The following is a 27,920-nucleotide window of genomic DNA, read 5'->3' as shown; positions in this document are numbered from 1 at the left end:
TATTGATCGGCCTGAAGCTGACAAGCGAGGCAGAAAGCGAAGCAAGAGATGGGCGGATGATGCCGAAAGCCTTGGAACTAAAGAGTACAGTGTACATAGCTGCTACAGCATAGTGGATCCAGCAACCCCATGCGGAACCTTGTCTATGATAATCCCACGATTCAGGTACCGTCTTGGCGACTCCGAAACAAGCCGGAGATTGATTTGTTTGAGGAGAGAGAGAGACATTCGGCAGTGATCGTCGCGTCAATTGTTCCGGGTAGATAAAGGACAAACGGAACCTCTCCTCAATCATGCCCGTGGCATTCTGGGAAAGAGATTGACATTCTGATATACAGAAGTTGATGACAGGCAACCTTGAATAAATGTGTAAACTCGCAAGGTTCTTGGTGTGGACCTGAATTGTGCGTGCGATGCGCTTTGATTGATTATGGGTCCCGATTTGGCATAACATATATTATCAAGTCGGAGCGGTAATTTACGCAAAACGAACGCTCAAACAAACAAGACAGTGATTGAAACTATTTCAATACTCTGATTGTTTTCGATCAGCCATGTTCAATATTGACATGTTGGCCCCTAATATGGTCTGTCGCATACCAAACTGAAAGACTGACCAAGCTACGTTATACTAAATCATTGTGCTGCTCCCAACATCACCACGCACCAAGGGGTGCCAGACTAGCCTTCATGTCCTGAGCCTGGAGCTGATGATACTTCGTCCCAGGATGGTAGTCATTCCACCAGACACACGAAGTGCCGTCTTCATTGATGCAAGTGGCATCTGGGAATCCGTAATTGGTAGGATTGTCGAGAACCTTGGTCATGAACGACCACGAGTCATAAAGCACGGCGGTGACCTAAATCTGAGTCAGAAAGACAATCTCAAGGCAGACAAAGTAGCACCTTACGCCGGTATTGGTAGACTTGAACCTCTCTACCATGGTCGTGAGCTGCTGGTTATAGACAGCCAGATAAGCCGCCGAATGTTCAATTGCCCAGTCGCCCTGCTGGATGAACATGGGTGTCCGGTTTATCGGGGGAACATTGACAAAGAGGAATTTGCGGCCCCCGGAGCTGTAGATGTCCTTTGCGAGGTCTTCAAGTCGACCGATCAGCTGCGGAACAAATGTTGAAGCGTTTGTTCGGTAGTATGCATTCCCAATGCTATTCTCAAGTCAACATCTCACCCCAGACAAGACAAGGGGGAAAATGAAGCGTCACGTACTCATTGATCCCAATCCAAAATGCAAAAACAGCATCCTCAGAAGTCCACGGTGCAGAAGCCGGCTTGCTGCTATAAGTCGCGTCAAACGTCCTCACTTGCCCGACAAGATCATTTGCCGTGCTCCCAACGAGCGAGCCATCGATGGTTGCGCCTCCAACCGCCAGATCGTAGCTCAGGACAAGAGATGTGTTCTCTGCGGTTGTCAGATATCCGACCCAATTCACCCCTCCAGCCGTCGTTCCAGTTCCTGGCTTCATATGAGTTGGGGTTTTTGGAATCAGAACCATGGAGTACTCAGTACTCACCCAAGGCAGGATTACCCATGGGATTGGAGGCAGATGGTTGTTCTCCAGACGTACTGAATCCGGTTTGCGAGTATGAATCGCCACTGCGAGGTCAGCCTACCATTCACGCAGCATCAAACACGGGATAGGGAGAGCAGCCTACAATGTAAAGAAGTACGTCGTGTCTGACGCCCGTTTGATGGGGTTTGCAGCACCTGTGGAAATGGTGCTTGCCACCAGCCAGAGCAGTTGAGACTTCATCTTCATGACTATCCTCAACAAAATCTATAAAACCTTCCACCTTTCAATATGTTGTCATCAGACAGTCTTCACGTATATAAACGGCGACAGTTCTTGTAGTGACCATCAAGGTACTAGAATCCACCAATCCAACGCCATCCCTTGCGCCGTGCACCTTGGCCTTGTCTGTAAAAGTCAATATACAGCTGTAAAACATCTCATGGTCACAAGTCTCCCTGTGGTATGGACTATTTACCCGGTTATCCTGATTCTGCACATCAGCGACTCGGCGGACAAGAGTCACCCAGTGAGACAAGTCACAGAATATCAACCCCAGATTGCTATGCATAAATCAAATGCGGGGTAAATATCCGGCAATAAGGAAGAACCAAGCCATAACTATGACGATCCTCATTACTTTCTTCATTGTGTGTTAAGTTTCAACATGTGCCGTGGCTTGCAGAGATGAAACAGCAAATTAGTTCATAGGGGACTTGGCTATTCCGCTTTGGTCACGGAAGAACGAGTGAGAACGGAGAAGAGACAGAATGTCAGAAATTGTGGAGGACATTCTTGCAAAACAGGATCTTCGTTGTATCAATGAGAACAGGTTTGATTCTATGCTGAGGAGGTGTATAGACATCGGCACACAGTGAAAACTGGCCAGCCGTCAGGTATATGTACAAGTAATGAAGCAATTCCTGCTATATCTTTAACCCATCCAAAAGGTTCCAAAGTTGGATTATAAGAATCAGCCATTACGTCGTAAACATAATGGAGCGTGAAGGTGGCGCTAGTACAGCTGCACACTGAACAGCTCCATCCCGACGCCACACACCAGCAACTTAGTCCCTGACTCGTCATGCATCAAGTCCAAAGACGATATATCAGCCACGGCGCTGTACTGATCAACTAGATTCTCGACTCGAATGGATCCCGGTTCGCCCTGCGTGGCATCCACCTCCGCACACCAGACCTTGACCCGGTGGTCGTTGCCTGAGGACGCGAAAACAATTTGCGCTTTCGCCTGGCTGTCTGACTGCCGCTGTTCAAGTATCTTGATGGTGGTGACGGAGGCGGCATGTGCGTCTGGAATCGTGATTGTGCACACATCATTTCCTGCATCTGCGTCGGCGAAGTCCACCGATAGTAGAGAAAGCGTGAGCGCATTGTCATCCCCTCCAGCGAGAATCAGCGACGTTTTCGCTGATATACGGACCATCTCCAGGGTTTTGATGCTGTTCGAGTGGATTTTGTACCGATTCTCGCATGCAATGTTCGGTGGAGAAATAGATAGCGCCTCCAATGGTTGCTTCAAGCGCAAAGTCGACGCCGACGTCGAGTAGTAAGGCTCTAGAACAGGGTCCAAGTGCCATAATGTAAAGTGTCCGTCCGTAGATGCAGTAATGAGCCCGATCGATGAACCATCTACCAGGAACCGTACCTGCGTGAGGCAATTGCTTGTGTAGGCGCCTCGTGCTAGGAGGGTAAAGCGACCCCCATCGACCACGGAGGAGTAATGGAAAATCTATAATATTAGCAAAATGGACCAAGGAGACGAAAGAAGAAGCTTACCTTGATCGTGGAGTTTGACAATGTCAGGCAAATAAGAAAGCCACCATCAGCGTCTTCCTCCACGTCCAGCACGTCGAAGCTCGTCACTCGCAGTTCGGACGTCGGGTCATCCTTGGGACTAGAGGCTGCAAGAACGGTTGCCAGACCAAACGAGGGAATCTGCCGGACCTTCCAGACAAACAGCTCCTCGAACCCGGCGCTAGAGAAAAGCGTTTTCCCGTCTATTGACCAGGTAACTTGCTGCACTCCAGCCGTATGATCTCTAAGAACACGCAGGCATCTGCATGAGCCCCATGAAGTGTCGTTGCGCTCGTGAACAGGCGTAAAAATGCGTAAATGGGTATCTTCTGCTCCAGTCGCAATGAGAGTCTCCCGCTCGGGTGTCGAACAAGATACCTCCATCGACTTGATTTCTCTGCCGTGACCGCCGGCACGTAAGGTACGGTTGATTCCGGCCTGTATCCGAAGAGCATTGAACCCGGATTGACTCCAGAGGAGTATCCCAGCCCCGGGAGTCTCATGACTCGGGTGGAAGTCCCAAATTCGACGTGCTCCGCCGCAGTCGACTCGGGCCACCGCAGTGTGAGTCGTTTCATTCCAAAGGATAAATTCAGTGCTCTGGAATCCATAAAGCATAAAGTCTCGTGATTTTCGGTCGACATAGATTCCCTCAACGTTCAAGTGCACGGCAGGGGAGGAACGATGGATTGTACGGAGACGAACATCCGCCCCTCCCTTCGCCTCCAGCTGATGGATGCAGTAATCGCCATCTCGGCCACAGGTCATGAAGTAGTCTGTTGAAAGTTCCGCCTCTTCGAACAGAGATGAGAACTGGGTGATCTGGTTAACGCCCTCTCGTCCATGGACTCTCAGAGCGCAAATGATCGGCTGTAGAGACGCTCCAATTTCTCCAAGTCTGTATACCAAGAGTGCACCGCTTTTGATTCCCAATGCCAGATACTGACTAGAGATCCAGGAAGCGCAGGATACTTCCATACCATGAGGTAAAGACAATTCTGTCTTGACAACTTTAGGCTCGGCAGTCGCTTGCATGGTGACCTGAAAGAGATCTGCTTTTCTATGTGTTGCGTAGGATATCGCGAACGTGAGAGTCGCCGAGGCTTCTGGTGCGTCAGTATCATACCCAAGGAAGTACAATTGCAGAGGTCGGCCATCTGCTAGTACAACTTGGTTCAACAACCCGGTACTGTGAGTATAGAGTCGGATCAAACCGCGTGCATTGCCAAGCAGCGCCACTCCCTTCTGTGGTAGACTGGAAACTACTGAAAAAGACCGGAGATCGTCCTCGACATGCAGAGTCTCCTTGAAGATGAGTTGTCCTTTACCACTGTCTGTTCGTAACGAACAAAGCTGGATCTCACCTTGGAAAGTAGTTGCAACGAACAACTCCGGTGAGATGAATGCGAAAGCTTTGAACGACCTTTCTCTTGCAGGAACTGTGTTTCGAGAATCGCTTGAAAACATAATGCGATTATCCCTATTCGGTAATGAGATCGACGCCGCATCATCTACGTCTATTTTGAAGCTCCTGACAGAGCCGTCTGCACCTCCAGTGTAGATCGTGGTTTGTATCCCGGAGCCGCACAAGTCGAGTGACCAGATATGTTTGCCGTTGTGGAGATGAGGAGACGATACCTGAGTCAGTTTGAATTCGGTCTTATGCGTTGGCGACAGACTCCAACTCAGATCCCACAGAATACACTTAGCATCCTCACCACGAGACACAATGGTCAGTTTGCTCTGATTCTCCACCCTCGTGGGCACGAAATGAACACCCCAAATTCGTGCTGAATGCCCGAATGCCTTTGCAACACATGATTCTGAACCAGATTTATCATCAGTGGTTGCAACGGCACCAAACCCTGTTGTCCGTAACTCGAAGCCATCTGTCGAGTAGGCAGAAGGATCATGACGGGAAGCATGTTCACAGTCCGTGATATCCCATACCCTGACAGTTCTATCATCACTACAGCTAGCCAAAAGCCTTCCTGGTTGGCCTCCCGGTAAGGAGCTGATAGGAGGTGATATCCGAACCCCAAAAATAGAACCCTCGTGGCCAGTGAAAAAGTGATGGATGGAGCCAACTGCACTGAGCGCCAAGGGTTGACTCTCATTGTCGTCTACAAAACAAGACCAGACTATGATCTCGCCAAAGACGGTTCCCCCAGCAATTAAAATGTGAGAAGACGACAGCACTACCGTGTCAGCGGAGAAAAGAATGGACTTGACACCCGTAACCAGTTGCTGTAGGTAGATCGTGTTGACAGAATGAGAATTCTCTACCACATGTAGACTGAGTATGGCGTTATGAGCCGTGACCACATAAGCTCGGTCTGCTCTGCTGCTCTGGTCTGGCGAACATCCAGCGAGAATCCAATCTGGGGCCAAGCATTCCGCAGTTACAACTTGCAGAGAAACTTCCACATCTCCAGAAGCATCATTTCTAGCCAGGGACAGGTCAATGACCCTTAACGAGCTTCCGCCCCACACCACAAGTCGTGTGTACGGTTTCTCAGCTTCGTGCTCGTGTTGAGTCAGGAGAATGAATCCATGGACATTGTTTCTCCTGAAGGGTTTGAGCTTTGCCAGGAGCTTCCCACTCTGCTCTTTGACCACTTGACAATAAGGCCCTTGGCCTTGAATGATGAGCCTCGTGTCTCCCAGAACCAGCGCTTTTAGCGCAGTTACGGGGAGGCAGGCATCAATGTGCTGTGTTGCTGGTCAGCACTACGGTGTCAACGGCGACCTGATAATCCACTAACCTCGAGCGAGGAATGCATTGATGTCACAGAAGGACATCAGTCTTACCTGCTACAAAATCTAACTCAAAAAATGCGCATTGATTAATTCTTCATTCGCCGACTTCCCCCGCGCGGAGACAATAATCCAAAATTCCAGAATTTCTTATCGCAAGTGAGGCTATTATGTAAGGCTCCCTTATCGGTAGTCTATTCCTGAAGCGGGTTAATTACTCACGTGAGATCGCGATCCTCGAAGCTTTATCAGGTGGCGACGTGTAGGCATGCATTTGTCAATACGAACTGCAATATCTGCAGCCGTTGCGACGTTGTTGGGTATTCGGCTTGCTCAATCTGCATGAATAACTGGCTGTATACAATGTAAACGTTCTCTACGACTTTTACATCAGCCATGTTACCTTCTGTGCCAGATATTCCTTGGCAATAGTACCACTTCAGCTGTCTTGTCAGCATGGGTGTTACGGGCTTGTGGACAGTTGTCCAGCCGTGCGCTCGACCTATCAAGCTCGAGACGCTTAACAAAAAGCGTCTCGCAGTTGACGCGTCAATCTGGATATATCAGTTCCTCAAAGCCGTACGAGACAAGGAGGGTAATGCTCTACGTAATTCCCATATTGTTGGCTTCTTCCGTCGAATATGCAAGCTGCTGTACTTCGGCATTAAACCGGTGTTTGTTTTTGATGGTGGAGCCCCCATCTTGAAACGGCAGACGATTGCCGGTCGAAAGAAGCGCCGGGAAGGCCGCAGAGAAGATGCAGTGAGAACGGCTGGGAAGCTGCTTGCAGTGCAGATGCAGCGATCCGCAGAAGAGGAAGCAGCCAGGCAGAAAAAGGGAGCTTCGAGACAAGATGAAGAGGAGGTGCCGGACAACCCGGTTTATGTTGAGGAGACCTACTTGACAGAGAAAGAGAAGCGGCAGGGCCGAGCGTTCAGGAAGAAGGATGCGTACCATCTTCCAGACTTGCACGTTTCGTTGGAGGAGATGGGAGCTCCAAACGACCCTCGCATTATGTCTCGCGCGGAGCTGGAAGAATATGCGAGACAATTCCACCAGGGCGAGGACATCAATCTCTACGACTTTTCCAAAATTGACTTTGACAGCCCCTTCTTCATCAGTTTACCTGCTACAGATCGGTACAATATCCTGAATGCTGCCAGACTTAGAAGTCGTCTGCGTATGGGCTACTCCAAGGAACAATTAGACAATATGTTCCCAGACCGCATGGCGTTCTCGAAATTTCAGATTGAGCGTGTCAAGGAAAGGAACGATCTCACGCAGCGGTTGATGAATTTGAACGGCATGAACGGTGAAGAAGCCTTCTACAACTCAGGGCAGCGAATCGCCGGCGAACGAGGAAGAGAATACGTACTCGTCAAAGACAACGCAGTTGAGGGCGGCTGGGTGCTCGGTGTTGTGGGCAACAAAGGTGAAGGTCATGCCGATAGACCTATTGATGTGGACCGATACGGCCAGGGGGACGTGATTTTTGACCACGAAGAAGCTTCAGATGGGGATGATGGTGCATTCGAGGACGTTCCTATTGAAGGTCTCAACCGACTTCCCAAACTTAATTTCCCTCAAAAAGGCGCATCCGACGAATTGATTGAGAAGCAGATGACCGGTGTTTCCAGAAGGCGCGATTCGTTGTTCCAGGAGACTGAGGATAACTCCCTCTTTGTTCAAGACGGTGGCCTAGAAGGTGCACTGCCTCATCACCGCCACCATATCGATGACGTTCCTGGCGGCACTATCGACAGTGAAGATGAAGATCTCCAAAGAGCAATCGCAATGTCTCTGGAGCCCTCCGCTTCCCGTGTCGAAGACATGCCAGATATCCCACTTAACCGCAACGACGTGCCTGCTGCGCCGCCAATGGAGACTTCGCCTGGTCTTGCAGAGAGTGATGATGAAGAGATGGACTTTGCCGCTGCATTGGCGCAGTCTCGCAGGACGAAAAGGAAGCCATCCAGTTCCGTTCCCCGTCCAGTCATGGACCATCCGTTCGATGGTCCACTTCCTTTTGAATCTATCAGATTGAACCCTTCCAAAGCGGAAAAGCCTCCACATGAGGAGCTTGATGAGGAAGCCGGTGGGTTTGAAAAAGAGTCCGCGAAGAAGGAGGAAAGCCTGCCGCTGCCCCCTTGGTTTTCGAGGGAGCAGCTGAATGAAGAATTTGTCGTCGATAAGATTGACAACACCTCATTGGAAGCTTATCGGGATAGAGCGATGACTCCAGACCATCTCTTCCTGAAAGACCATCGATCTCCGGATGTGATAGATGTGGATAAGATGCCAGGACCGGAGGAGGTTATAGACCTGGAAGCAGAACCGAAGACGGAGAAACTCGATACTGCAGTACCGGCAAGTACAGAAAACGCGCAAATACAGTTGGACGATGTTGCAGCACCAACGGTCTCCGATGAAAAGAAGGCGGTAGAGGAAGCGCCGCTTGAACGGAAAGCTACAGATGCCGAAACCCCCTCGACCGAGATCAACAAGAATGTTGCACATGGCTCTCCATCCCCTGAGCCCGAGTTCGAAGATGTTACCATACAGACAGAAGCAAAACCGACAGAGGTCACGGTGACCGGAAACGAACCTCAGACCTTTGCCGAGAGTGGTCAAGCACATGTGGTTAACGTGGATGACGAAGACTTTTCCGACCCAGAAGACGAAGAGTTGATGCGACAACTTGCGGCTGAAGGCGAAGAGCACGTTCGATTCGTTGCCACTTTGAACAACAATGTGCAACAAAGCGGCGCATTTGACTACGAGCAGGAGCTCAGGCAGTTGCGATCCCAGCAGAAAAAGGACCGTAGAGATGCAGATGAGGTGACGCAGGTGATGATCACCGAGTGTCAGCAGCTCTTGAGCCTTTTCGGCTTGCCGTATATTACAGCACCTATGGAAGCCGAAGCTCAATGCGCCGAACTGGTCTCATTAGGCCTGGTCGACGGGATCATCACCGATGACAGCGACATTTTCCTCTTTGGCGGCACCCGCGTTTACAAGAACATGTTCAACCAAGGCAAGTTCGTCGAGTGCTATCTCACCTCAGACATGGAAAAGGAATATGCGCTTCATCGGCGAAAGCTCATCAGCCTCGCGCACCTTCTTGGTAGCGATTACACAGAAGGGATCAGTGGCATCGGGCCGGTGACCGCGTTGGAAATTCTCACGGAGTTTTCCAGCCTAGAGGAGTTTCGTGACTGGTGGACGCAGATTCAGACGGGGATGTACGTCCCCGAGACTCACGCAGCTTTCTACAAAAAGTTCAAAAAGACTGCAACCAAGATCTTCATCCCTCCTACTTTCCCCGATGCGCAAGTAGATAAGGCGTACCTCGAGCCCGAGGTCGATTCCGATCCATCTCCATTTCAATGGGGCGTTCCCGACCTACATGGACTCCGAAATTTCCTTATGACCACGATTGGGTGGAGCCAGGAACGCACGGACGAGGTTCTTTTACCAGTCATCCGCGACATGAATCGCAGAGAACAGGACGGCACTCAATCCAACATCACCAACTTCTTCAGTGGCCCTCAAGGAGCCGGTGCATTCGCGCCTCGCGTGCGTTCAGCAGGCCAAAGCAGAATGGAGAAGGCGTTCAGTCGTCTACGGCAGGAAGCTGGAGCGGAGGCTCATCAGTCTACGTCTGCAGGAGAGACAGATACTGGTGCAGATGCCTCTACAGATGATCAAACAACCCCTAGAAACAGTCAAAAGAAAGCCAACGGAAGGAAGAGAGCGCAAGCTAAAGATACCATCACATCTTCTGCCGATGCTGACGGTGTGAGTATGACGCCGAAGAAACAAAAGACACGGCGGTCAAGAAACAAGTAGATATGGCGACCCCGGTGGTCCGGAAGACCCACTGTTCGTCATGAAGTTGCAGAGTGGAGGATCAACGCAGCCAAGGATCCTGAGAGATCTGAGCGATCCGAATGCGGCGGGTCGATCACCCGAGGCATCAATCTGTATCATTGGATTTGTCTCAGATTCAAATGAACATACCTAATAATATATGTAAATATCAATTTGTAGCGGTCTGATCTACACCATGCAAGATAGGTTTCACAGTCATCGTTTACTGCTAAGGCATGCATAAGCTTCTTCTACAAAATGTCCCTGAACCAGATGAAAAAATGAGGAACAAATATCATCGTCATCGTCAGTCTGCCCTAGATAGTCATGACCTGGTTGCGTTGGACAAACTCCGTCTGTACTGCCGATTGCCCATTTTCTGGCCCTGTCGATGACATCAGCAATCGCAAACTTCTCTTATCGATGACGTCGCTGATTTTCTGCCGTCGACTCTCGCTGCCCAAGGCACACTTCACAGGGTATGACCGCGTGAGCGGCCATATTAAATGTATCACGAATTGGCATAAATGAGGTAGTTACAATGTCCACAAAATGCTGATTCGTCAATTCGGCTAGTGAAAAAATCTATCCAGTAAGCTCGTCATTGTGATCCCTTCACCTTTGGACCGAGTAGTAGCTAGCTCCACTGGTTACTTGGGCAGCTCCCATACAAGTGCCGAAACGGGTTTAGCGACCCTCGATCGCGACGTCACTTCTCGTCCCTCACGGAGAAAGCTCCTAAACTCCTCCTGCAGCACACGAGCTGCTCATCGCCTCCCTTGATTAAATCTCGATTTACCTTATCGAACTTGGAGGGATCCATCTTGCTAGAGACAAGAGGATAAGAAGACGAGACATTTCAGTCCCCACAACTTAATCCCAGAATTATCCGCCGATTACTACCCTCTCCCTCTCCCTCTTAAACTTACTCTCTACACTTTCGTCACCTACGCTCTTCTCGATCCGGTTGTCATCCCCCCTTCCCATTGAACTTGTTCCTCCTTTCCGTGGCATCCGCTGTGCCTTTACAACACGTCATTGGTGCGCAAGGAGAAAATCTTTTGAAGTGAACCGCGCCGCTCCATTTTGAACTCACCTCTACCTCATTACCCCTCCTCGCTGTATATCCTCATTTTGTTCGACTTCTTCTACCTCGTCAGTCTCTCGCTGCCAGAAAAGTATCATCCACCATGCATCGCACGTACTCTATGCGCCAGTCGCGCGTCCCCACGGCGTCGCAGATTGAGAATCCTCCTCCGCCATTGTCTTCTACCAAGACCAACAGATGGCTCGGGAAAGGTGGACTGGGTGCGTTTATTCATGCAGACAGACTTCTTGAAGGTAATAGTCTTACTAACAGTTGTGGTGGTAGGCCATGCCTTCCGCAAGAATGCCGCCGGTGCCTTTGGACCTGATCTCGCTAGGAAGCTCTCTCAGCTAGTTAAGATGGAGAAGAACGTCATGCGTAGCATGGAATTGGTTGCTAGAGAGCGAATGGAAGCTGCTGTATGTCGTCGGCTTGCACACATGTCTTTCAATTGCTGACTCACTCATCCTAGCAACAACTCTCCATCTGGGGTGAAAACTGCGATGAAGATGTCTCTGATGTGACAGACAAGCTTGGTGTCCTTCTCTACGAAATTGGAGAGCTCGAAGATCTTTTTGTCGATCGTTATGATCAGTACCGTGTCACCATCAAGAGCATTCGGAACATTGAAGCTTCCGTTCAGCCTAGCCGGGACCGTAAGTTGGTCTTGTTGCATCCCAAAGAATCCCGTACTAACGTTTCAATAGGCAAGCAAAAGATTACCGATGAGATCGCGAAGCTCAAGTACAAGGATCCTAGCTCTCCTCGCATCGTCGTTCTCGAGCAGGAGCTGGTTCGCGCGGAGGCCGAATCCCTGGTAGCTGAGGCGCAGCTCTCCAACATCACCCGGGAGAAGCTCAAGGCAGCCTTCCAGTACCAGTTCGATGCGCTTCGCGAACACTGCGAGAAGGTCGCTATCATCGCTGGATACGGCAAGCACCTCCTGGACCTCGTCGACGACACCCCCGTAACTCCGGGCGAGACTCGCCAGGCCTACGACGGCTACGAGGCTAGCAAAGCCATCATCCAGGACTGTGAAGAGGCCCTCACCAACTGGGTCCAGTCCAAGGCGGCCGTTAAGCCCAGCCTGTCGACGCGGTCCCGCTCGCTGTCCCAGCGAGCCCGCGAGAAGAACCGTGAGGGTCTCGACCTGTCCGAGCAGGACCAGCCCATGAGAGGCGATCGGGACTCGTGGGTCCCTGCCGGTCAGCACCCAAACTACGGAGAAGACGGCGAAGAGGCCTCCAGCACCGTGGACGTAGAGACCCGGGGCCGAGAAGAGACGAGGGAGGCGGTCGCTGCTGCCTAGAGAGGCGGAGATGAGACAGTATATCGAAAAGAAAAGCAGAAGCTAATGGCGCTTGTAATGGCGAAACCGAACCTGGTTGTCTATCACCTCTGCTCTTGGGACTCTTGTAGTATAATCCCCTTGCTTTCGTCCTTGATTTGCTTCTTTTTTTCTCCATATACTCCAGTTCGCAACTCGCTTGGTGACGTTTTGTCTCTCTGGGGTTCTGTCCTCTTTTCCTAATGTCTTGTTTCATCTGTTTTATCTACTACCTGCGAGGTTACCTCTTACTTAATACTTAACTCTGGAAGGCGCTCATCCTTTACCCCATCACTTGGTGTTCAGATGCTGCGCTTTCCACCCTGACCCGATCATGATGTCACGGTTAGGTTCTAATACAATTTCACTGAACAGAAACAATATTCCAGGTCGGGGTGGTAAAGCGCAGCAGTATTTATAAGTCTGATGTGGATATATGTGTTGATCCCGTTCTAATTTACGTTGCAATATTACACTAATTATTCCTGCCTTTGATTGCTTTGAGATAAAGATTGTTCTTAACTTTAGGAATGATATCGAGAGTAATTAGGTGGTTATATATCTACCTCGGGAGCTTCCTGGGCCAACACAGCATATGGTTTCAGTTTCAGTCGGCTGTAAGTATGTCGACCCTTGTACGTAGTGATCGATCTACGGAATGTGCACATTCAACTCCATTGAATATTTGGCAGTGACGGCGGATACAAGACTGAGAGTTGTAGACCTGCTCTCCCCCTACGGCCTAATCCGCCCAAGAACCCATAACTCCGACGATAAACCTAGTTAGATTCTAGATTGCAAAACGAAAGGAAATCAACGAGACACAAAATAGATGATGAAGGATGAGAGAAGAGACAAAAAGCAGAAATTGAGGGTCGTTACATCGTCATGTGACACAGTCCCTGTGGTTGGACAGAGGAGCAGTCTGAAGACAGGAAATGCAAAGAGCCGAAGCAAGAGAAAAGATAGAAATGGAATCCCCAGGATGCTTCCATCCGAGAAAAGAGATGAGTGAATGACGAGGAAGGAAAGGACTCTTTTCTTTTGGAGCTTAATTATCAGTTCCCACGCCCTTCTTTTTTGGCTGGATATGTTTTTGCCCGCTTCCAGCCAGCCCATTAGTCTTGCTGTTCAGGGCCGTGCTATCTGTCGGGGGCGGAGCCATGCGGCCAGCCGAGGACTCATGTTTCTCGGTCAGGAGGTTCTTCAACCATCTGTTCTCCATCTCCAGCTGCGCTACGCGGGCCTCGAGCGAGGCATTCTTCTCGGTCGTCTCCCGGACGGTCCGCTCGAGAGTTTGCTCGCGTTGCTTTTTCTTCATGCGGAACCGGGCGCTGGCGGCGGTGTTTCGACGCCGGCGATCCTCTTCGGCGGCGCGGCGCAGTTCCTCTTCCTGACCTAATGCGGAAGCGATGGATTCGCCGGCGACGGGTGTGCTGTACTTGATGTTGCCGAGCTGCCCGTTGGGTGGTGAAATCGACGAGGAAACATCCGATGGGGTCATGGCCCCCTGGGGGTGGCCGAGTTCATCGCCACTATAGATGGGCGGATAGATCGGATGAGCAGGATACGACAGCATCTGGTCTGGCAGCGAGTAGTTGATAGATTTGTCCCCTAGTTGTATGCAGTATGAGTACAAAAGCTTGACCAGACCAAAATGCAGAGGAGCTTAACTGCGTGAGGGTTGGTCACGACGAGAGGAGGAACCGAACATGATGATGGCAAGCAATATCAGAAGGGAAGACATCAACGTTAAGGCATCAGAACCCTGAGATCGACATGGGGACGACAAGGGAGGAAGATAGTGAAGCGCGGATAAGCGTCCATCAGGGATTGGGGTGCAGACGGTGTCATTGGTGCAACGGATTGCGTGATCATCGTCGAGTAGGATGCGGCCCAGCGGCCCTCTCTCGAGAAAGGGTGGACAATTGGGGTCGAGGCACAAAGAACAGGGAAACAAATTGGACAACACACGAAGGAGAAAAAGAAAAGAGAGGGATACAACGCTGCCAATATGAGGTTCAGCTGGCCACCAGGCCTGTAGCTCCGGGTTTCTGTGATGCATTCAACGTGGGTAGTTCCCATGAGACGCACCCTAGCGGCACACGCACAGCTACCCCTTCAGCCTGGTTGAGCAGACACAACTCGAAAGTCAAATTAATGAACAAGTAGACAGGGGGTAAGGCAGAAACCAGTCAGGGTACGAAGGATTCTTTTCCCCCAGAAAACAATCAATGGCACGAGCAAGGTTGAGCAGTAGCCCTGTGCAAACCCGCATGACCAGCAAATCACATAGGGAAACGAACCAAAAGACAAGAAGATGGCGCAACCGATGCAACTTTCAGGCTCATCTGCCGAGACAGGGCTGCGGGTAGATAGATGGGAGATGGATAGGCACAAAAATAGAGATACAAAAAGCTCAGGACTTACCACGATACGGATAACCTCTCACATCGATGGGACTGCGTTCATCCTCGATGCTATCGTATGAACTCACGGAGATTCCTCCCATTCCTTCAGTCTGATCGTACTCCATATTCAAGTTCTGGAGCGATGCCAGGGCTGCGGTATCGGCATCAAAGGAATAATGTCGAGACTTTGCCACGGCTGGATCGTGTCGAGAGAGCAAGAAGTTGAAGTTCTCCAGTCTCTCGTAGTTCGAAGCAGCCACTTGACGAGCAAGAGATTGCTGACGCTGCTCATCAGACATCTTGGGGGATACTTTTGTTCTTCACTCTTGTCCTTCTTTTTTTTTCTTGGACGTTCTTTTCTTTTCTTTTGCTCCTTGGGAAATTCTTTATTTTTCTTTTATTACCTTCAATTCTTACCAAATTGGGTGAAGCAAAGAACAGGGGAGCAGATTAGATTATGACAGATATAGTCTACCCAGAAAAATGTCATGCGCCTCCCCAGAGATCAGCTGAAGAGGGGAAAGCTCAGAAGAAGAGGGAGGAAATTTTGACAAAAGGAGCCCACGAATGATGGAGGTCGAAGATTGGACGATCGGAGGTGAGTTAAGGTATCTAGGCATACGGCAATCACCCGGCTTTTTGTAAGGATAAAAATAATGCTTCCCAGTTGATCATTGCGTTCGCATAACGCGGGAAAAAAATGCAGCCACGTACACAACGGCAAACGGGGTTGAGCAACGGGAAGAGAAGAAGGCTGGATTATGGTGATGGTGACGATGATGCGACTGGGATGGGATGAGGAGAGTAACTAAGGTAAGGTAAGACACCGGATGAAGAGGAAGGTGGTCCTTCGTTGGATTGTGCTGGAGCTGTCTGTCTATCTTCAAGACTGGCCTGTCCCTAGACAGGTAACCAAGTCGTTAATCTGAGTAATCATCCACAATGGCGCATCTTCATAAAACGAGATGTCGTTGCTCGGGGATCGTCTCAGCCTGCTTGGGGCTAGCCGATGATCTGATAGAATGGAGAAATGTCGTGATCGCCAACGCTGATTCGTCCGTGGCCTGCTACCTCGGAAATCAGGAAAGTAGCGCTGGCGAGATGATTTGACTGGAAAAAAGGATCAGAAGAGGATGAATGGATCAAGAATATGATGATGAACGATTCTTAAAGCTAGATCTTGAAGTGGAACAATAGGATGGGATGTCGAGTACATATATAAAGCAGAAGGATGGTGTTCTTCCAGTTCCATGTGTAACCGATAGCAAGATAGACACTTGTCTACCTGGGTAGCTCCGTACCTTAGAGCTGACGGAGTCTGCAGTTGGAGCTCCCGAGCAGTCGTCCAATGAGGGGAGATTCAGGAGACCAACCGGAAACGCCAGCAATCCCGACTTGGAAAAACGAAGGTACCTTTGTCTAGTGTTTCCATTATTATTATTTCAAGTACTGTTCGGATGGGTCTGAGATTCAGTCAATCTCCACTTAACAGACCGTCCCATCATCCAGCGGGACAGAAAAGGAGAAAATCAACCTGAGAAACGCGTTGCCCAATGACGTGGTCTGAAAGTCTGTCAAGTTGAATGTGAAAATCACAAAGAACGATCAGGTAAAATGTGGAGAAATGGAGGAGGATGGAGAGCCAGTTCTTGCCAGTTGCTATCTCGTCTATTATTGTCAGCCAAGGTCTCTCCTGAGTCCTGAATTCTATCATTGACTTTGTCCCTGTTATTTCCTAGGTCCTCTTCATCTTTCCCGGCACTAATCCACCACAGCCGGACTGGGAGATACTAGGTACTATCTAAGAATTACGGAGTGAGCTGCCCAGCGTGCCTCTCTTATACCAGTCAGCCACGATCCTGCGAAATATACGTGCCCCGATTCCCTCCAAGCCAGTCAATTCAGACTTTCCTCCTTTCTAGACTTTGCCAAAAGTCCCCCGAGCTCTTAACTCCGAGGCTTAATGTGCGAAGCTTGTTTGATCCATGGACTGTGACCATTGAATGATAGGTATACTGTCTCTACGCACGTGTTCTGGAACCACGACTGGCAACGTGACATGTCCCATGTGGAGCTATTACGAGCAGCTGTGATTGTCACCGCCGTCTCGGACAAGAGTCGAGATGCCGAGTGAGCTACTTGGTAGATAGACCGTTACAAGCAAGCTCAAGTGACAAGGCTCGTCTTGGCTGTAAGGCCGGAAGATTTATGCTGCGCTTGCCTCTGGTCAATGGCTATAACAATAATGAGGGCACAAGATGCAATCCACATCTGCATACCACAGTACAAACTGCTAGGTATATGTGTCATCAGGTTCGTTTGTTTGGGCATTTTTCTCTATGCATCCGCCATGTTCTACATACACTAGACATAGAATCACAAAGGTACATTACCTCCCCAGCACGACCAGCCGGGACAATTATGCTAGTTGATATCAAGACATCTAAAACTCCTGGCTGTCATCTCCGGCAATGATGACGTTGTTGATCTGTTCTCAGTCAGTCTGAGGACACGCGGCAGTTACACCTGGGTCCGAATTCGTACCTTAAGAACCATGCGGCACAGCTGAGTAGCGAGCAAAAGTTGCTGGCGCTTGCCGATCAGAGGATCAATGACAAAGTGCTCTTTCATATCTATTGTGCAGATGTAAGCATAGACCTTTTTGCCAAGCAAAGATCAAATCCATACCATTGTTGCCGGTCAACATGCAATCGACACCCAGCCGGGAGTTCTTCTCCCTGACCTGGCGCGACTTGATCGCCGCAAGTGTCTCGATCGGGCTCAGACCCGAATTCTCGGCCAACGCCAAAGGCACCGCATCCAGCGCATCAGCAAACGCACGCATAGCGTATTGCTCAATGCCGGGACTCTGAAAGTCTATGAGTCAGTTGCTGTATTGAAACAGGATTCCAAGACTACCTACCTTCACAGCAGCTTCCTCCACAGCGAGGGAGCAAGCAATTTCAGCAGCACCACCACCGTATACGACGCGGTTATCTCGGACGAGGTTTCTGACAACGCAGAGAGCATCGTGTAGCGAGCGCTTGGCTTCATCAATGATCTAGGAGGAAAGGGTTAGTCATGTCTCTGTCTTCCGCACTGCACAAGTCCCACGAACCATCTTGTTGCTTCCTCGTACGAAAATTGTAACGGCACGGCTGTTGGCACACTCTTCAATGACAAGCATCTTCTCCCGAGTGGTACCGAATGTCATCTCCCGCACGCGGCCTGCGGTTCCCAGTTTCTCCGGGCTCAGGTCCTCAAAACGAGGGACAATCCGTCCATTCGTAGCAATCGCAATGAGTTCAATTTCGGGACCACCGACCCACCGGACTGCGGGAAGCTTGTTCTGCAGTAGAAGGTGGTTTGCCTCGTCGTCGAAACCCCACTGGCAGATCACCAGGTTGGCGCCCGAGTCTTTCAAGTGCTGGATCATCTCTGTGAACTTCTCTCGTTCGTAGTCTTGCAGCTTCTTGAACTCTTCGACGGATGTGATGTCGAGCTTGTGCTTCGTCTTCGGCTTGGGAGGCTCGAACGGGCAGGTCAAGATCGCCAGCTTGGCATCTGTAACCTCGTCGGGCATCTGGGGGTGAGAGAAATCCTTATCCACAATAACTCCTTTGACGAGGAGCGAGTCCTCCAGAGCACCGCCAACCTTTCCATCTACCTTGATCAGTTCGAAGTCGACGTCCTTGCGCTCGAGGTCCGCAACTGAAAGTACCGCATCGACAGCGATCTTGGCGAACTGGTCGTGGGATTTCGAGACACTAGAGTAGAGTCAGCTATCGGTCATCCACAATGTAAAGAGGCGGTGTCAATAAGTTCGTACATTTTGCTACCAAGACTGGTCTTCGCAACCTTGAGTAGGTTTTCGGTATCGTTCTTGGTGAAAGGGATCTCATCGCTGATCTCGTCGAGCTGAGCAACAGCAATCTCACAAGCCTGGTCATATCCGTCTGCAATACGAATGGGATGAATTCCCTTGTCAATCAGCTCGGCCGCCTGCTCGAGCATAGCGGCCGCCAGGACGACGACACCGGTTGTACCGTCACCAATCTCTTCATCCTGAGACTTTGAGAGCTCAACCAAGAGCTTGGCAACGTTGTTTGTGATTTCCATCTATGGACAGTCGCAAGTCAGTGACACGCCGAATCGATGATCACGGAGGCGGTTGAAGAACGGACCTGGGAAAGGATAGTTGCGCCATCGTTGGTAACTGTGATATCACCATCCGGGGAGATCAGAATCTTGTCAAGACCGCGGGGACCCTATAATCATTCTTAGATGCCGTTCCAGTTTTTCTTAAAAACCTCCGGACCATACCAAAGAAGTCTTCACGATGTTGGCGACGGTCTTGGCAGCGACAATGTGTGATTTCACGGCCTCGGTGCCGTGCTGTCTCTTCTTCTTTCCCTGGCTATGCAAGTAGATTTGTATCAGTGTCTGGTCACCATTATTCGTATTCCACTGAAGTCAAGATAGCCGTGGTAGGGGGCTCCCGCAACATACTCTCGGACAACGATGAACGGCCGACCCTGTTCATCTTTCATAACAGAAGCTATTGGAGTTGTTAGTCACAATCCGGAGCGTAAGGAAGCCGGAAGCAGAGGTGAAATCAACCTTGAGACAAATCAAGTTCTAGATCAAGGCAGCCAGAGTCAGTACGAGGAGTGATCTCGGTGAGGGGTATCAGAAACATACGCATCGCCATTTTGACGGTCTGCCAGCCGGCAGGATTTTGCAGCTTATAGTTTCAACGAGAACACCCTGAGACCAAGGTGAGATAAATTTCCAAAAGATGTCCCGGAAACAAGCAACGATGAGGCAGGAGCAGGGGGGGGTGGGGGGGGGGTTCAACGATCTGGACACAACCGGGTTCACTGATATTGAGGGCACTTTTAGAATTTCTGGAGATGTCCCAGTTGGGCTAGTGAGCTGCTTGCCATATCCGGTATAGCGTGTTTAATCCACCCACGCGCCTTTCGCGACTCGTCATATCGCAAAGAGCCCGAAGGGCATCTCGATCCCCAAATCAGCTCCATTAAGCAATAACTGGTCGCATCCCGTCATTGTCGCCCATCAGTCCTATCCTTGGGGTCGAGATTGCCCACCGTCGCCAAAACGTTTTCCAAAATTTTCAACCTAGCCAATCCTTTTAGGACAATGCCTCGTGAGTGATGGGTGACTTGTGCGCCGGAGCCCGTCATGTCCAGCTGACTTTGCTGTAGCCCCCGTTGAGGATCTCTCGGATGACGAGTCCACTGGCGGATCTATCCCTTACAACAACGTTGAACACGACAAGGACAACGCTGGCGACGCGAAGGAGGAAGAGGAGGACGATGAGGACGATGAGGAGAATGAGGAAGAGGGGCTGTGAGTGCAACGACCGACTTGCCGAGCTGGAACGCGATGCTCATATTTGACAGGTACACCGTTGAAAAGATCATGGGTCATGAGTTCACAAAGGATGTATGTAATTGATCATCGCGATCCCTCCCCTGTCCACTGCTTCCTTGCGCCTTCAATCAGCGCAATTGGCGACTCTGCGCTAACCAGCAGGTAGGGCAAACTTATGCTTCAAGTGAAGTGGCATGGCTACGACGACCCAGCAGATCAGACATTAGAACCAGAAGAGAACCTCCTGTAAGATATTCCTCGCCCTTTCCTCCGGAGCTCGAATCTGGTGCTCACAGCCCTCAGGGAGGGCGCAAAGGAGATCTTAGATGAATACTTCAGAGCTCAAGGTGGTCGGCCGGAGAAACCAGTTGCAGTCCGAAAGCGAAAGTCAATGGGAAGCGCTAAGGCGGAGTCTGAAACACCAGCAGAGCCTAAGCGACGCAGAAAGTCTAGGGCCAATGCAGAGACCAGCACAGAGACGCCAGAGGCAAGCGATGTACCTGATTGGGTGCCGCGATCGAAGAGCTGGGAGAAAGACGTACAGAAAGTTGATACCATCATTCGCGACCCCAAGACGAACTCGTTGATCGCATTTCTGAAATGGACCAATGGCAAAACAGCCAAGGTCTCCATCGAAACATGCTACGAAAAATGCCCAAGACAGGTAAGTTCTGCTTGATGGCTGATAATCCTTAAGCGTACGCTAACTATAAGACAGATGCTCAAGTTCTACGAGCAACATCTGTGCGCCATTTCTCCTTAACTCCCCCATAGGTATCAGCTCCTGACTTTGCTTTAGGGTCTTCAAAGACGCTTAAACTTTCGGCTCCATGATTTACAAGGCGCCACCTGGGTTTGCTTTTTCTCGTTTTAGGGCCCAGCGATGTTTCATTGAGAAGGATTCTTTTGACACATAATGTAAAACGGTCACGCGCATCGCGGGTTGATTATGGAGTTACTGGCCTTCAGCTATGGTTTTTGATTTGTAAGATATATTCCTCTTGGATGTGGTCGCAAATTCAGCAATACTCTCGTCATAAAAAGGATAAAGCCAGGAGACTATAGTGGAAGCGAGGGGCCGATAAGCTTCCCACTCATGCTGCTTTTTCCGTCCATTATTGGTCAAATTTAGTTCGTAATTCATGCGATCATCTCTCGCGTGCACAATTGCAGCCTTTCCTATCGTACATCCCGCTTGTCGGTTGAAAACGTTTCACACAGGTGACTATCAATCGCCCATGCCTCCTCCAGAAAGACCTGCGGCCCTGGCCATGCTAAGATAATTCCACCGTGCTTCGAAGGCTTCTGATCCATGCTTCTTCAAGACTCGTTCGATGGCTCGGCTGTTGCCCACTTCCACGCATTCATCATCTTCGGGTGTCCAAACTCCAGCCATATCCTCAGGAATGCCTTTACCTGTAGCAAGGTATTCCAGAACCTTGTCGGCTAAGCGTGGGTCCATGCTGGTGCACTGTAGAGCCTCAATCACTTGTTCTTCGTTATCTGCCTTGCCTGTTCGCAGACGGTCCTCGATCCATGTGTCGATGTCTTGCTCTGGAGAGGGCTCTTCTTGAGACTCCGGACTTGAGGGAAAGAACGGCAGTTCAAAGAGGAAATTGTCAGGGACGCTATCTGGATTTTCGCTTGGCTGTTGAGTTTTGTGGGATTGTACCACTGTGGCAACTTCTGTATTCCTTGGCTTTGGCTCTTCCTTCCTTTGTTGATCTATACGTTTCGAAGCTGTATTTACAACTGGCTCGGTACGAGTGGGATGCTGCTCAAGTATTCTTTGACGAGCAGTAGAGACGCCCTTTTCCGGGAGAGTTGCCGGCGTTGGTCTTTTCTTCGGTCGATCGTCTGTTCGTTGACCTTCGGTCCGGTCTGATTCGCCGACCTCAGGACTTCTTTTCCTTTTTCTGGCTTCTGCCCTTTCCGTAGCCACAGGAGCATTCTCAGAACGTCTCTCAGGCGACTTTGTCGGGGCAGCGCTAGGGACCTGGGACCGTCTCATAGTGCTCACCTCCTGAGCCGGAGCCTGACCTGTGGACGCTGGCTCGCCCCCCGGACGTGACTTTCCACGAAGTCTCTTCAAATACCGATCACGGTAAGATTGCCAAGTATGTCGCGGGTGCTGAGAGCGGAAAGAAACCGTAAGCGAATAACGAAGTAAAATTCGCATAGGACAAGCCGAGGGAGGTATGGACCTACCTTCTCCGCTAATTGTTTGTAAATCAGGTTACCGCTGATTGGGGCTCTTGGGTCTTTCTCATACGGTTGCACCCAGTCCCATAGCAGCTGGTCATCTTGTAGTGAGTATGCGATCTTGTGAGCTCTAGTTGAGATGTGTGTTGCTCCCACAGGTCGGGGTGCGGAAGGTCCAGCTCTGTAAGCTTCCAGGTCTGCCAGTTCTCCTCTCCGGACAGAGTCTTCCACAAATTTAAAGGAGTATCTGAAGTTCTCAGCTTACTTTCATAAGAAACAACGGACAAATGGTAAAACATACGTGTCAGATGGAAGATTCTTCCTTGTATGATCTACCAATTTGATATCTGCATCTTTCTCTTGAAGCCTTACAATACCGCCGTTTGTCTAAAGTACCGTCAGCTTAGAGTAGAAGAGCACAAACACCTAGAAACATACCTCGATCAACTCTTTGAATCTGCTTCTTTGAGGAATGTTGTGAGACAACCAGAACTGTTTCCCATCGAAGAGAAGGCTGCCATTACTGTTCCCGCCGCCATCATCGCCCTCCACATTACCTCCTGTCATGGTTAATCTAGTCCATCTGCCTTCGAAAGATAGTTAAATGGATTTCTTCCCTCTTCCTCCCTCAGTTGCCGTCGCGGGCTACTTTACACAACACGTAATCACGTGTTCGCGCGTCGAAAAGTTTAATTCTTGGTGCTGTAATGACACTGCGTCCATGCAGCTGGACTTTGGTTTCAGGGAATGGTTTCTTCGAAGAAATCAAAGACCGGCTTCCATCAGATTGTATCATTCACGGCAGCACCACGATCATGACACCACTTCTTCATTCCTCTTCGGGTAGTGGAAGTCACGTGCATTAGGTGGTAACAATGACTTGGCGAAGTCATTAAAGTGCTTTTTGCAGGCAGAGAAAAGCCAACCGCCAGATCTTCTAAAACCGGAGTGAAACAGCAATATAGGCTATATCTTTGATAGTCATCCAAGCTGCAGGCACTTCACTCGGGCATGCTGCTAGACTGACAACGCGGGAGATCACTACCAAGATCCTGACGATCTAGGTCATCATGGGGGCTCTGAGGACAGTGGCTATCGCCATCCTTGGAGTCTCTGCATTTACTTTTGTGGCCCTATTTGGAAGGCTTCCTGCTCTTAGGTGAGAGGGAAATCATTTGTACTGGCCACCGCTGACGAGTAGTGCCGGTAGGAAAACCCCCGTTGGATTACTCCATAGGATCATTTGTATACACATTCCTAATGTGCTATTATATTTGGATTCTCGTCTACTTGGGGGCAGACTGTCGTACTGCTGGAACCGCACCGGTAGTTATGTATTGCATGAAAACCATCCGCTCGTACTTGTAAGTTTTTAGCTGTTGCAGACATCCTTTCTTCTCATCGATTAACTCATCGCAGATCTTCTTCCTTTCCCTCCTCATAGCGGGAGAATGCATGTTTATTCCGAGCGTGTGGCCTAGAATCTCAACATTCCATCGGTTCTGCATTCCAGCCCTCACGCTTCTTCCATATGTCTTTCTGTACGCTAGCGTTGTCACCAAGTCGTACATCACTCACGAAAACCACGAGGATGAGATGGCACGGTATCCATATGATCGAGTGATTTTTAATCCAGGTCATCGTTGCCGTACGTGTGATTTCCTGAAACCGGCGCGAAGTAAGCACTGCAGTTTCTGCAAAGCTTGTGTTTCGCGACACGATCATCACTGCGTATGGCTGACCAACTGCGTTGGTCGGAACAACTACCATTACTTCTTATCTTTGTTACTATCCTTATCGGTGATGTTGGCATACGGGTCATGCCTTGGCTTCTCTCTTGTGTCGCAAACGCTAGAGGGACTCATACCATCGAGCTCACCGTTACGATCGAAATCACAAGATTGGACAACATGGCTCAATGTCTGGGCGATAGCTATTGCTTCTGATATTCGTGTTGGTGCCGTCGCCATGCTAACAGCCATGACAGCACCATTGGCTATGGCCTTTCTACTCTATCACATCTACCTCATCTGGGCTGGCATGACCACAAATGAGAGCGCAAAATGGTCAGACTGGAAAGAGGATGTTGCAGATGGTTTGGTATTTAAGTCCACCAGAAGCGAGATCTATGGGAGCCGATTCCACTCTGATGAGGACACTCCGGCCCAAAGAACCTGGCCAGTGAGCAGTGACCAGATCCTAGTAATCACGGACGGCGAGCCCCCCAAGGAGGGCTTCCGGCTCTGCTCACGGTCGAATGAAATACTTTATAAGGATGATCTACAGGCGCCAGTTGACACAAGATGGATTGAAGTGAACAGTATGCGGGAGATTGACAATATCTATGACTTGGGATTCTGGGACAATCTACGGGAGGTTTTCCATATGCCTATTAGACGCCGCGTATAATTCTCTTCAATGATCACTTTAGATCTTGTACATACTCATAAAATGATCGTTTATGACGCTCTCAGCCCATTCTTATATAGAAATACGCTCTCATGTGGGCTTACCAAAAAGGGTAGGCGGGACACTTGATCGGCGGAACCGGAAAAATTGCCTTTGTCACTATTTCTTCTTCCCCATTATTATCGCCAGCAACACTCTACTACATTGATTTGGCATTATTTTCTGGCAATAATCTCACGTTGGTCCAGTCCATTCTCGCCTGATAACTACGGGCAACCGTCAAGATGGCAGACCGATCAGCGTCAGAAACTAAACCAAAATGCACCCCAGCTGAGCTCATGTTGAAGGTCATCCTGACGGGAACTTTGAGCCACTATGAGACTCGTGGGATGATTGACGATAAACGCTTGGAGCATATGCTATCTGCTGGGAAACAGATCCTCTACAAAACACATCAGGAGAGCGACGTCAGGTATGATTTATTTGGTAATCTCGGACCGGGAAACGTTGTCTGACTGCTTCCCTTACTACAGACACAATTTGGGCTTATCCCCGGACATTTGGCAAGGCTTTACGGATGTACTGACGAAGGCGATACCGGTTCTGGAATCACAATCATTTGCTTGGAAGAGCCCTCCGTCCGCGAACTACGAACACTCATCCTCAAATCTCATCGCATACAACTACTTCTCCCTCGTCAAAGACATCGAGCGCTTGAACGACCTGTGCACTATAGCTCGGAACCTTCTCGCCACAACGAAGAAAGCGCAGAATATTGCGGCGGAGAAAGGTTTTGATCAAAGGATTTTGGCGCTGGTGGATACTTGTGTTAGAGTCACAGCGCGGGGGTTTGACGGAGAGACAAATGCGAGAAATGAGGAGCGCTGGCAGAAAGTGGTCAATCTATATAAGCGATTATTGATCACATGTCTTCAATTCCTGCACAATTTTATCATGCATAATGAGCAGCGGAAGATGGTCTTGTGGTTAGATCTGTTCGGCTACCATTCGACTGGCGACTCCAATATCATTCAACCTAGAGAGCCACTTGATCAGGCTAACGCTCAGGCTGAGGGGGTGGCACCAATCGTCAAGATTGGGGAGAGGATTGTGAATCCCCCGATCAGGGCTCTATACGATCAGACAGCGGAAGATTTGTTACTGGAAACCATCTCGAATTTCCCACGGGAGCCCGCGACAATCAAAGAAGAAGCAGCCATGCTACTCCTCGCCAACATCAAAGACCACATGGAGAAACTTCTTGGGCGAGACCTTACGGCCATTCAAGAGATGGGCAAGGATCCGGAGCAGGTGAAGGAGATTCGAGCCGCCTTGACTGCTATTCTTGGAGCCAAGGTGGATGGTTGGTCAGATCTCCAGGATAGAGCCAGAGACCTTCCGCCTGCACTCCCCGAAGACGAGCCGCCGAGGAAAAAGGCAATCCTGACGATAGACCGCAGCCAAACCGCCGGTTTTCCTCGCATTTGCTGGGCTGACTTACCCGACCTCAACGAATACGGCGCACTGGCAGCAGGCGATGCACCAATAACGGAGGAAGACACAAGCATGCCCCGATCTGCTCAATCTGCGGCCGAGACCTTGCAAGAAGCCAAGGACGAGTTGATGGCTCGATTGCAGGATTCATCCCAGATTGCTGATCATGGCGACCAAGATTATGATGCTGGCGATGCAGGGACAGTTGGCGACGACGATTCGCACAGCCTGGAAGCCGTTGCTGACGGAAGCATGGAAGAGGAGGAGGAAGAAGACGACGAGGACGATGAAGACTACCGAGGTCGACCTGGCGATCAGCAGCGTGGCCTGCTGACCGACATCCCTCTTGTTCTAGGGCCCGCGGAAATTGAAGCTCTTCCCATGATCATTCAGGCCGGTATTGTGGACAGCTTCGGACTCAAGGGTGGCGAGCGCACAGGTTCGAGAAACATGCAAGCTCTCAGATGCCACATCCTTCTCACCCAGGAAACTGGTCGAAATCTGTTGCGGGAGTTATTGATCTTCATTGCCGCCTGGGACCTCCCTGATGATGAGCTATATTTCAAGATGATGGTACAGATTATGGATGCAGTTCTGAAGAACGGGCTGATGTCTCACGCCTACTCTGACTTCGGGCAGCCAAAGGACATCATCTCTCCCGCTCAGGCCGTCGTGGTCAAGATCTTGACGCACATTTTCAGAGCAAAGTACTCTCCTGCCTCGGTTACAGGCGCAACCCAGCAGAGCGCCACGAAGAACCCGGCGCCTCTTTCTAGGGTTGATATCCTCACGGTCCGCTACATATTTACTATCTTCCGTGGGAACATCATCCCCGAAACCTGCGCCTTAATCTACCTTCAAGGACAGATCAGGGCCGGACGTGCGCTGCCAGAAGATTTCCCACTGAATTTGTGGGACATGGAACGAGTGTACGAGGGTGTCTACCAGTTTTTGGAGTTCTTTGCTGTGCTTACAGAAAATAACGACTGGAAGAACCTGCTTGTCAAGTGGGAGATTGTTTATGATCTGGTGACGCTGATCAAGGAACTCGAAGCCAGTATCCCCAAGGGCCAACTGAGTTCGCTGTCTCTTGGCCGTAACAGCCCTTCCAAAGAAGCCCATCAGCAAGGCGCAGCGGCAGGACCTGTGGCTGTTGAGAGACCATATGACCCTGGTGACCCTGACCCGGCGGAAAACGGCGGTGGCAGCACCGGATCCAGGGCCGAATCGCCCCCTATCACTGAGGATCCCTCTGAATTTGAGTGGAGAAATCTCAAGAAACTCGTCGTGCTCGTTCTGTCGTCGCTGGTTTGGAAGTGTCCCGAGGTCCAGGATCAGATTCGCCGATACGGCGGTGTCGAGACTATCTTGTCTTGTACCAATTTTGATGCTCACAACCCTTACATCAAGGAACACGCTGTTATGTGTCTCAAGTTCCTGCTCGAAGGGAATCGGGAAAATCAGAAGCTGGTCGAAGCGCTCGAAGCTCGGGAGGTGGTCAGGGATGAGAACGGGCTGTTGGAGAGAAGTGGCTTTGAGGCCGTGATTGATAAGACCGGCAAGCTGGCCATTCGACCCAAAGAGGGCCAGCCTTCGGAGAAAAAGTAGGACAGGATAGATA

The 27,920-nt window shown here is 50.1% G+C and overlaps 10 protein-coding genes across 10 annotated transcripts; 5 read left to right on the top strand and 5 right to left on the bottom strand.

The window, feature by feature from the left end:
• Nucleotides 1-656: 656 nt before the first annotated feature.
• On the bottom strand, nt 657-1,779 carry ALT_0713 (SGNH/GDSL hydrolase family protein; the record flags this gene model as incomplete). The annotated part of the gene is made up of 5 exons (XM_033556176.2): nt 657-860; nt 912-1,167; nt 1,229-1,475; nt 1,534-1,616; nt 1,676-1,779. 5 exons carry the CDS (start codon nt 1,777-1,779, stop codon nt 657-659), a joined length of 894 nt encoding a protein of 297 aa, XP_033412067.2.
• Nucleotides 1,780-2,545: 766 nt separating this feature from the next.
• ALT_0712 (tRNA (34-2'-O)-methyltransferase regulator RTT10) lies at nt 2,546-6,128 on the bottom strand (the record flags this gene model as incomplete). Its single annotated transcript, XM_033556175.2, has 3 exons — nt 2,546-3,280; nt 3,328-6,057; nt 6,111-6,128. 3 exons carry the CDS (start codon nt 6,126-6,128, stop codon nt 2,546-2,548), a joined length of 3,483 nt encoding a protein of 1,160 aa, XP_033412066.2.
• Nucleotides 6,129-6,558: 430 nt separating this feature from the next.
• Nucleotides 6,559-9,951, top strand: ALT_0711 (ssDNA endodeoxyribonuclease RAD2; the record flags this gene model as incomplete). Its single annotated transcript, XM_033556174.2, has 1 exon — nt 6,559-9,951. The coding sequence occupies one exon, from the start codon at nt 6,559-6,561 to the stop codon at nt 9,949-9,951; it is 3,393 nt and encodes a 1,130-aa protein (XP_033412065.2).
• A 1,211-nt stretch (nt 9,952-11,162) lies between these two features.
• On the top strand, nt 11,163-12,368 carry ALT_0710 (Eisosome component PIL1/LSP1 family protein; the record flags this gene model as incomplete). Its single annotated transcript, XM_033556173.2, has 4 exons — nt 11,163-11,280; nt 11,345-11,478; nt 11,532-11,715; nt 11,767-12,368. The coding sequence occupies 4 exons, from the start codon at nt 11,163-11,165 to the stop codon at nt 12,366-12,368; spliced, it is 1,038 nt and encodes a 345-aa protein (XP_033412064.1).
• A 1,069-nt stretch (nt 12,369-13,437) lies between these two features.
• ALT_0709 (bZIP transcription factor) lies at nt 13,438-15,096 on the bottom strand (the record flags this gene model as incomplete). The annotated part of the gene is made up of 2 exons (XM_033556172.2): nt 13,438-14,000; nt 14,817-15,096. 2 exons carry the CDS (start codon nt 15,094-15,096, stop codon nt 13,438-13,440), a joined length of 843 nt encoding a protein of 280 aa, XP_033412063.2.
• A 2,144-nt stretch (nt 15,097-17,240) lies between these two features.
• Nucleotides 17,241-19,508, bottom strand: ALT_0708 (chaperonin-containing T-complex subunit CCT5; the record flags this gene model as incomplete). Its single annotated transcript, XM_089599023.1, has 10 exons — nt 17,241-17,285; nt 17,342-17,430; nt 17,486-17,666; nt 17,721-17,858; nt 17,916-18,564; nt 18,627-18,916; nt 18,982-19,065; nt 19,121-19,214; nt 19,307-19,355; nt 19,418-19,508. 10 exons carry the CDS (start codon nt 19,506-19,508, stop codon nt 17,241-17,243), a joined length of 1,710 nt encoding a protein of 569 aa, XP_089456687.1.
• A 452-nt stretch (nt 19,509-19,960) lies between these two features.
• ALT_0707 (chromo domain-containing protein) lies at nt 19,961-21,012 on the top strand (the record flags this gene model as incomplete). Its single annotated transcript, XM_033556170.2, has 7 exons — nt 19,961-19,967; nt 20,026-20,170; nt 20,224-20,266; nt 20,361-20,440; nt 20,498-20,858; nt 20,913-20,938; nt 20,994-21,012. 7 exons carry the CDS (start codon nt 19,961-19,963, stop codon nt 21,010-21,012), a joined length of 681 nt encoding a protein of 226 aa, XP_033412061.2.
• A 410-nt stretch (nt 21,013-21,422) lies between these two features.
• ALT_0706 (putative transcription factor Rap1) lies at nt 21,423-22,963 on the bottom strand (the record flags this gene model as incomplete). The annotated part of the gene is made up of 4 exons (XM_033556169.2): nt 21,423-22,325; nt 22,403-22,643; nt 22,698-22,783; nt 22,835-22,963. 4 exons carry the CDS (start codon nt 22,961-22,963, stop codon nt 21,423-21,425), a joined length of 1,359 nt encoding a protein of 452 aa, XP_033412060.2.
• Nucleotides 22,964-24,364: 1,401 nt separating this feature from the next.
• Nucleotides 24,365-24,805, top strand: ALT_0705 (palmitoyltransferase swf1; the record flags this gene model as incomplete). The annotated part of the gene is made up of 1 exon (XM_033556168.2): nt 24,365-24,805. The coding sequence occupies one exon, from the start codon at nt 24,365-24,367 to the stop codon at nt 24,803-24,805; it is 441 nt and encodes a 146-aa protein (XP_033412059.2).
• A 284-nt stretch (nt 24,806-25,089) lies between these two features.
• Nucleotides 25,090-27,907, top strand: ALT_0704 (Ataxin-10 homo-association domain-containing protein; the record flags this gene model as incomplete). Its single annotated transcript, XM_033556167.2, has 2 exons — nt 25,090-25,277; nt 25,339-27,907. The coding sequence occupies 2 exons, from the start codon at nt 25,090-25,092 to the stop codon at nt 27,905-27,907; spliced, it is 2,757 nt and encodes a 918-aa protein (XP_033412058.2).
• Between the last annotated feature and the right edge of the window lie 13 nt (nt 27,908-27,920).

The sequence above is a fragment of the Aspergillus lentulus genome (assembly GCF_001445615.1).
Source record: "Aspergillus lentulus DNA, contig: Alt01, strain: IFM 54703, whole genome shotgun sequence".
Taxonomy (NCBI): Eukaryota; Fungi; Ascomycota; class Eurotiomycetes; order Eurotiales; family Aspergillaceae; genus Aspergillus; species Aspergillus lentulus.
Note: the sequence above shows the minus strand (reverse complement) of the source record. Positions and strands in the feature narration are given on the sequence as shown.